The sequence below is a fragment of the Salmo salar genome, chromosome ssa02 (genome assembly GCF_905237065.1).
Source record: "Salmo salar chromosome ssa02, Ssal_v3.1, whole genome shotgun sequence".
NCBI classification, from domain to species: domain Eukaryota; kingdom Metazoa; phylum Chordata; class Actinopteri; order Salmoniformes; family Salmonidae; genus Salmo; species Salmo salar.
In genome coordinates, this window is record NC_059443.1 from 83,017,563 (window position 1) to 83,027,042 (window position 9,480).

Sequence of the window (9,480 nt, forward strand, 5' to 3'; positions counted from 1 at the left end):
AATTTTTAGGGCCTTCTTCTAACACCGCCTGGTATAGAGGTCCACTGGGCCGTAAGCACTGGCCTCTGTAGTGCCTTGAGGTCGGAATGTCAAACAGTTACCATGCCAAGCGGTGATGCAGCCAGTCAAGATGCTCTCAATGGTGCAGCTGTATAAAGGATCTGAGGGCCCAGTCCAAATCTTTTCAGCCTCCTGTGGGGAAGAGACATTTGTCGTGTCCTCTTCACAACTGTGTTGGTGTGTGTGGACCATGATAGATCCTTAGTGATGTGGACACTGAGGATCTTGAAGCTCTCAACCCGCTCCTCTACAGCCCTGTCGATGTGAATGGGGACGTGCTCGGCCCTCCGTTTCCTATAGTCCACGATCAGCTCCTTTGTCTTGCTGACGTTGAGGGAGAGGTTGTTGTCCTGGCACCACACCGCCAGGTCTCTGACCTCCTCCCTATAGGCGGGCTCATCGTCATTGGTGATCATACTTACCACCGTCGCGTCATCTGCAAACTTAATGATGGTGTTGGGGTTGTGGGTGAACAGGGAGTACAGGAGAGGACTAAGCATGCACCCCTCGTGTTGAACATGAACACAATTTAATACAACATAAAGTAATGACGATTGAGTCTTTGAATGAAGAGAAGGAGATAAAACATTTATACAGGGTGGGTTACCATTAAGACCAGGGGTCATCTCATTTACAAGGGAGCCCTGTTGAACATGAGCACAATTTAATATAACAGTGTAAGATAATAATATTAATACAATACACACAACAAGATGAATCAAAGCTAACACAACTGTCACATATCACCTCTACTTCAACTCAATCTAAACTGTCCAATGGAGACAAGCTAGTCCAGCTTCAAGGTGGCCTGAAGGCTATTCCATCAGCTGGGGGCATAAAAAATATTTATTGCACTGTTAAAGCAAGAAACACAATCATCTTATTACATTGTTTGCCAGAATAAGCTATGTAATTAATATTTTTCAAGTCTGCGTTACCCACTCCAGTCAACAGATGACGATGTGAGTATTTCAGGTCATACTTCTTGCGTGACGTATAATCTAGTGGACGGGACGGGATGTTTCTCCAACAACAGGCTACTGATTCAACCGCCTCGGTAGCGTTCTCGCAAACATAAAACAGAAGCTTTGAAGCTCTTTAGACCGATCTTGGGTATAGTTATTATTAGTTCAAACATAATTCAGTTTACACATCAACTAGTTAAGTTGAACTTAATTTGCTAGCAAATTTGTTAAATTGATACTGAGTTTAGGCTAGTCGTTAATGCTAGTTAGCTAACATCACCGACCATGAGCTCACTAAATTACTCGCCCCCTGCCAAAGAAGAGGTCGTCAGCTGGACGGAGAAAGAAGCTCTGGGGCTGAACATTGTCGTAAAAGAAGAAGAAGAGTATATTACAATAAAAGCAGAGGAGGACGTTTTCAGAATGAAAAGGGAGGAAGATGAGGCTTTCACATTGAAAGAAGAGGATGATATAGTGAAAGAAGAGAGAGAACCTTTTGGAGTGAAAGAAGAAGAGGTAGAAGCTTTCATAATTAAAAAGGAGGAAGAGGAGGCTATCACATTGAAAGAAGAGAATGAGCCTTTTGGAGTGGAAGAGGAGGTAGAAGCTTTCAGAATTAAAAAGGAGGAAGAGGCTATCACATTGAAAGAAGAAGAGGATATTACAATGAAAAAAGTGGAAGAACCTTTTGGGGAGGAAGAGGAGGCTATTTCAAAAAAAGAAAATGATGAAGATGTTTTGGGAGTGAAAGAGGATGAGGAGGAAGGAATGGAGGAGGAGACTGAAGATCTGATTATTACCAGTAGGTATTGTCTTTAAAACAGGGTCATAAACTATGCAGTTGTTGAACTATTGTGTGATTTTTAAGGGGCATTCTACTGAAGTGCTGCACTCAAATATGTTGTTCAGTACTGTATGAGTTGTTAAAAGGGAAAACTGTGATTGGTACATGCAGTTTTTTTACTTTTAAATGAATGATATATATAGCCATTGATTCTTGGAGATAATACAGTGCCTTCAGAAAATATTCACACCCCTTGACTTTTTCCACATTTTGATGTGAATTGAAAATTGATTCAAGTGAGATTGTGTCACTGGCCAACACACAATACCCCATATTGTCAAAGTGAAATGACATTTTCAGACATTTTTACAAATGAATAGCTGAAAATGTTGTGAATCAGTAAGTATTCAACCCCTTTGTTATGGCATGCCTAAATAAGTTCAGGAGTAAGTATGTGCTTAATAAGTCAGATAAGTTTAATAGAATCACTCTGTGTGCATACTGGTGTTTATCATGCTTTTTGAATGACTACTTACTCTCTGTACCTAGGGCTGTGCGATATATCGAATTCATTTGAGTAATTCAAAATATTTTTTCTTTTTTTTAAGCTCCCCAGTCCCCCGCTCATGCTGCACACTTGAATAATGCAACACGGCATGTAGAAATGTTGAAACTGCTCATTACTGTTCGCAAAACAATGTCCCTACAGGCTAGAACACTTTGAATTGTAGGCTAACTTTCCTTGCCAGCTGACAGCTGAATTCACTATCCTAGTACTTTGTTTGCGATAACATGCAAACCATAACACAAGATATGCTAATTTCAAAGCTGACTTAACAAAAAAGTTTCTCTCTCGCCACCTTATAATTCACTTATTCAACTTCCTTTTGCCTCCTGTCTGGTTTCCACTAGATTCCATAGCCACATTCTGCCTTGCGAATGACGTCATTCATTTCTTAAATAGACAGTGTTCACTTTTAGAAGGGATTGCTTCTTCTAGTACAATAAAATAACGTGATCCGTTTCAGGAAGCTAGGCGTATGTCGCACTTAATGGATGAGATAATGGATGGACTGGACATGCCGAGAGATGAGTTTGGATTGGTCTGGCATGTTGCATGCTTTTGTCTATAACATGAGCTGCTCAGTATGTGTAGATCATTCTTATTAACGCTTTAATTTTTTTTAAGATATCATGGAGAACTGCAAAAGTGTTGCTACTGGTCTCAACAACATTGCTGCCCTGAATTTAGCAGGCGCTATCGACAAAGATCAGTGGGGAAAAGTTGTAACAGACTACTTTCTGGAGGATGATCGTGCCATGTTGACTCTCTCGGACTCTGAAAATGAATCAGATGATGAGGAAATCCCTGACTTAGGTAAAAACATTTTCATTGAACCAGACGTTGTAGAGTCTTCTGATGACAGTGATGGGAAACAAACGTCGATCAACAGTGTGTTTTTGACAGAAGAAGTTGACGACAGAGTTTTGAAATCAGTGCAATGCCCAGGGGAAGCAGATTATAAGGAGATGGAGAAAATTCTGGCGTTTGATTGCAAATGCGGAGGGAGTCGAAAAGAGAACACAGAAGGCTTTTGTATAAAACAACTGTCTACGGATTACATCTTCAAACTAAGGGCAACCATGGCAACCGTGACAGAGAAGGAGAAAGATCTGATGATTCTTATGGCATTGCACACGGTCAGTGTGAACCAGAGTGACTTGACACAACGGGCCAAGCAAGCTGTACAAACAAAACGGAAACGACACAGGACGTCTTACTTAGTTAAAGGGGTTCCAGTCTGCCGTAATGCATTCATCCGTGTATACGGGTAAGTCTAGCTACATCAAATTTTGTCTAACTAGTTCAAGCATACTGTTAGCTAGCTAGCTTACGTTAGCTGGCTCGCTAGCTAACGTTACTTGTATGATCTTTGTCGTAATATTGTTTGTATCTCAGAATTCTATTTGCATTGCTAGTTATAGCCTAATGTTAGCTAGCTAGCTAACATTGTTAGCTAGCTAGCTAACATTGAACCTAGTTGGTTAGCTTTATTATGGTTCATTGTTTAGCTAGCTAGCTAACATTGAACCTAGTTTATTCGATTTGTTATGATTTATTGTATAGCTAGTTAGCTAGCTACATGGTCTAAACAAAAGACTCCACTTCGCCAGATGATTACATGGCCCATCAAGTTAGCCAGGTGTGTCTGGGGGTGATTACAGCCATCTATTGTATTTCATGAACATGTGTACACTACTGTTCAACAGTTTGGGGTCACTTAGAAATGTCCTTGTTTTTGAAAGAAAAGCACATTTTTTTTGGTCCATTTAAAATAACATAAAATTGATCAGTAATACAGTGTGGACATTGTTAATGTTGTAAATGACTATTGTAGCTGGAAATGGCAGATTTATTTTATGGAATCAGAGGCCCATTGTCAACAACCATCACTCCTGTGTTCCAATGGCACATTGTGTTAGCTAATCCAAGTTTATCATTTAAAAAGGCTAATTGATCATTAGAAAACCCTTTTGCAATTATGTTAGCACAGCTGAAAACTTGGTCTGATTAAAGAAGCAATAAAACTGGCCTTCTTTAGACTAGTTGAGTATCTGGAGCATCAGCATTTGTGGGTTCGATTACAGGGTCAAAATGGCCTGAAACAAAGACTTTCTTCTGAAACTCGTCAGTCTATTCTTGCAAAGAAAAAGCCATATCTCAGACTGGCCAATAAAAGAAAAGATTAAGATGGGCAAAAGAACACAGACACTAGACAGAGAAACTCTGCCTAGAAGGCCAGTATCCCTGAGTCGCCTCTCCACTGTTGATGTTGAGACTGGTGTTTTGCGGGTACTATTTAATGTAGCTGCCAGTTGAGGACTTGAGGCATCTGTTTCTCAAACTAGACACTAATGTACTTGTCCTCTTGTTCAGTTATGCACCGAGCCTCCCACTCCTCTTTCTATAATGGGCCTTTGTACTCCTATGTAGATATTCCATAAAGAATCAGCCGTTTCCAGCTACAATAGTCATTTAGAACCTTACACCAAAAGTGCTTTTCTTTAAAAAAAAAAAAAAAAAAAGGATATTTCTAAGTGACCCCGATCTTTTGAACAGTGGTGTACATGTCTAGACACTAGTGACCCATCCACGTAGCTAGATGTTATAGCCTCTCTTTGACCCATCGATTTAGAGAAGTGTGTCTGGGAGGCCTCATCTTATAATGCTAAAATATTTGTATCTGGAATTTGTCTTTCAGCATCAGTAGAACACGCCTGACTCTCCTCCACCAGTCATACAAGGAGAATGGTCTAATGCCTCCCATCAAAAAGAGAGCTGGCCCAAGCAAGCACAGGTTACACCTGAAGCATGAGGACTTGCAGCGAGTTGTGAACTTCATCAACAACTTCGCAGAGGATAACGCAATAGTATTACCAGGACGCCACCAAGGACACAAACACTTTGGTGGAAAGTTGCTGCCATCTCATGTGACAAAAGCAGCGGTGTGGCATCTCTACAAGGAATCAATGACAACACTTGGTATTTAAAGCATAAACAACACGTTTAGATTATTTTATTTACTTTCAACATGATTGGCACTACTTTTATTGATCTCACATTATTTGTGTATTTTCCAGAGCTACGTGCAGTCAGGCTGCCTTCCTTCAGGAATCTATGGAGAAAATTGCTGTCCCACATCTCCAGCACTAAGTCCAGGACAGACCTGTGCTGGCAGTGCCACAGGAACAACAACTATCAGGTCTTCGAATCTGCTAATCTGCCAGAAGCTGTTAAGTCAGCCAAGCTGAAGAAGCAAGAGGAGCATCTCCTGCTTGTTCAGAGTGAGCGGTCTGTCTACCAGAAGATGGTTGCTGACTGCAAGACCACCTGTCAAGACCTGCAGTTGTCTCTGGGGGGCCCTACTGAACCAGCAAGTAAAGACATTAGGATGCATTACAGCTTTGGTTTTGCTCAACAAGTAAGCAACATTTCCTCCTTTTTATAAATGGGAAGCAGGCACACGCATCTTTCACTGACCTGTGTAAAAATAGAGTGACAGGGATGTGACAATTTATTTTTGTTTAATGTGCTTTTGTTATTTGCAGGTGCACTATCCTTCTGACCCTATGCAGCCAGGTCCTATCTACTTTTTAACTCCTCGCAAGTGTGGCTTGTTTGGTGTCTGCTGTGAAGGAATCCCACAACAAGTCAACTACTTGATCGATGAAGGCATGTCATCCAGCAAAGGCAGCAGCACAGTCATCAACTACATGCACCATTTCTTCACCAACTACGGAGTTGGGGAAACACGCGTGGACCTGAATTGTGATAACGGCAGTGGCCAAAACAAGAACAAGTTTGTGCTCTGGTATTGTGCCTGGCGGACCATGCACAACCTCCACCACAGTCTGGACCTTCACTTCCTGATCACAGGCCACACCAAGTTTGCCCCCGACTGGTTCTTCAGCCTCATCAAGCAGCGCTTCAGAAAGACCAGAGTGAACACTTTGTCTGAGATTGCTGGTGTTGTGAAGGACAGCACTGTGACAGGGGTCAGCATCCCACAGCTGGTTGGACTGGAGGACGGTACGGTGCTGATGGAAAGCTATGGCTGGCAACAACACCTGACTCCGTTCTTCAGGCCACTGCCACAGATCAAGCAGTACCAGCACTTCAGGTGAATATCATTTTCATGGCATTGTATGAAATGATTGTTATTATCTAAACTTGGGAGGTGAATTGATGTTATGAAAGGTTTTAATGCCTTTCCTGTTTTACAGCTTCGATGCTCTGGAGCCTGGTGTTGTTGTCGCCAAGGAGCATTCTGACTCAGTCGGGACCAGGTTTCAGCTGCTCCGCAACGCTGACATCCTTCCTCCCATAGACGGTCTGCCTGTACAAGCGCCACCTGGACTGGACACGGCTAGACAAACGTATCTTTTTGAGAAGATCAGGGAGTTCTGCGACGAAGATGCCATGGACATCACATGCCCTGCACCAAAGTCAAGGGCAGGACAGAAGCGTGGTGTGGACTGGGGGAAGAGTTCTCAGTAATCCGGACAATCTGCAGTACCTCTATTCACATAACTCTCTCCTAGCACACAGGCTATACGTTGCTGCTACAATTTTCTTTTTATCCTGCTGCTCAGCCACTTTACCCCTGATTGAATACTTATAACTACTACCTCCTCTATCACCAGTATCACTGATATCTGTTTTAGTTTTTTTGACACTTTCTGTTTTTGATATTGCTATGCAAATATGGAAGTAACCATTTCAATGCACCGTGTACACCTTCTGTATCCTATGCATGTGACAAACATTGATTTTTATTTGATATATAGTGTGTGTTTACCAGAGACAGTAATGTAAAGAACAACATGACCTGCACCAAAGTCAGATTAGCCTCTTGACGGGCTCGTCCCGCATCGAAAAATCCTATCGCCATTAGCTTAACCTCTCTAGGCTAGGCGGGACGAATTCGTCCCACCTACGTAACAGCCACTGCCAGCCTGTGGCGCGATTTTCAAAACCTTAAAAATCCTATTACTTCAATTTCTCAAACATATGACTATTTTACAGCCATTTAAAGACAAGACTCTCGTTAATCTAACCACACTGTCCGATTTCAAAAAGGCTTTACAACGAAAGCAAAACATTAGATTATGTCAGCAGAGTACCAAGCCAGAAATAATCAGACACCCATTTTTCAAGCCAGCATATAATGTCACCAAAACCCAGAAGACAGCTAAATGCAGCACTCACCTTTGATGATCTTCATCAGATGACAACCCTAGGACATTATGTTATACAATACATGCATGTTTTGTTCAATCAAGTTCATATTTATAAATTAGCATACCCCCCAGAACTAGCATACCCCCCGCAAACTTCCGGGGAATTCGCTAACATTTTACTAAATTACTCACGATAAACGTTCACAAAAAGCATAACAATTATTTTAAGAATTATAGATACAGACCTCCTCTATGCACTCGATATGTCCGATTTTAAAATAGCTTTTTGGTGAAAGCACATTTTGCAATATTCTAAGTACATAGCCCAGGCATCACGGGCTCGCTATTTAGACACCCGGCAAGTTTAGCACTCACCATAATCATATTTACTATTATAAAAGTTTGATTACCTTTTGTTGTCTTCGTCAGAATGCACACCCAGGACTGCTACTTCAATAACAAATGTTGGTTTGGTCCAAAATAATCCATCGTTATATCCGAATAGCGGCGTTTTGTTCGTGCGTTCCAGACACTATCCGAAATAGTAAAGAAGTGTCACGCGAATGGCGCAATTCGTGACAATAAAATTCTAAGTATTCCATTACCGTACTTCGAAGCATGTCAACCGCTGTTTAAAATCAATTTTTACGACATTTTTCTCGTAGAAAAGCGATAATATTCCGACAGGGAATCTCCTTTTCGGCAAACAGAGGAAAAAATCCCAAAGGCGGGGGCGGTCGGGGTCACGCGCATAAGCCCAGTGTCCCTTGATCGGCCACTTGAGAAAGGCGATAATGTGTTTCAGCCTGGGGCTGGAATGACGACATTCTGTTTTTTCCCGGGCTCTGAGCGCCTATGGACGACGTGGGAAGTGTCACGTTAGAGCAGAGATCCTTAGTAAATGATAGAGATGGAAAAGAAGTTCAAGAAATGGTCAGACAGGCCACTTCCTGTAAAGGAATCTCTCAGGTTTTGACCTGCCATTTGAGTTCTGTTCTACTCACAGACACCATTAAAACAGTTTTAGAAAATTTAGGGTGTTTTCTATCCATATGTAATAAGTATATGCATATTCTAGTTACTGGGTAGGAGTGGTAACCAGATTAAATCGGGTATGTTTTTTATCCAGCCGTGTCAATACTGCCCCCTATCCTAAACAGGATAACATTTTTATTTTATTTTTTTCAAATATAGGACTATGTTATATCGTTTTATAGATACACCTCTCCTGAATCGAACCACGTTGTCCGATTTCAAAAAGGCTTTACAGCAAAAGCAAAACATTAGATTATGTTAGAGGAGTATATCGTAAAAGTAGCCACATAGCCATTTTCCGACCAACCACATGCATCACAAATAACCAAAAAACAGCTAAATGCAGCACTAACCTTTGACAATCTTCATCAGATGACACTCCTAGGACATCATGTTACACAATACATGCATTCTTTTGTTCGATAAAGTTCATATTTATATATAAAAACAGCATTTTACGTCGGCGCGTAACGTTGACTAACTATTTTCCCTCAAATGCATCTGGTGAAACAGCGCTACAATTTACTAAATTACTATTCGAAAACATTTTTAAAATGTAATATTGCCAGATTTAAAAATAACTTTACTGGGTAATCACACTTTTCGATAAAAGGGGATGCGATACTCAGAAAATAGGCTAGCAATACAGGTCAGCGCCATCTTGGAACAATCGCATATCAAATCTAGTCTTGTATACTATTGTCAATAATCCCTTACCTTTGATTATCTTCATCAGAAAGCACTTCCAGGGATCCCAGGTCCACAACAAATGTATTTTCGTTCGAAAAAGTTAATCCTTTACGTCCCAATAGCTTGTTCTTGTTAGCGCGTTCTGAAGGCTGCACCAAAAGTTCCGTCGTGCGCGGGACTCCTCTTTCAACAAAATGCATTTTT

General features: G+C 41.2%; 1 protein-coding gene across 1 annotated transcript; it reads left to right on the forward strand.

Moving 5' to 3' along the window:
* Positions 1 to 397: 397 nt before the first annotated feature.
* LOC123731615 (uncharacterized) lies at positions 398 to 7,297 on the forward strand. The gene is made up of 6 exons (XM_045711072.1): positions 398 to 1,827; positions 2,999 to 3,641; positions 5,073 to 5,353; positions 5,452 to 5,792; positions 5,920 to 6,491; positions 6,595 to 7,297. The coding sequence occupies exons 1-6, from the start codon at positions 1,311 to 1,313 to the stop codon at positions 6,866 to 6,868; spliced, it is 2,628 nt and encodes an 875-aa protein (XP_045567028.1). The 5' UTR covers positions 398 to 1,310; the 3' UTR covers positions 6,869 to 7,297.
* Positions 7,298 to 9,480: the final 2,183 nt, after the last annotated feature.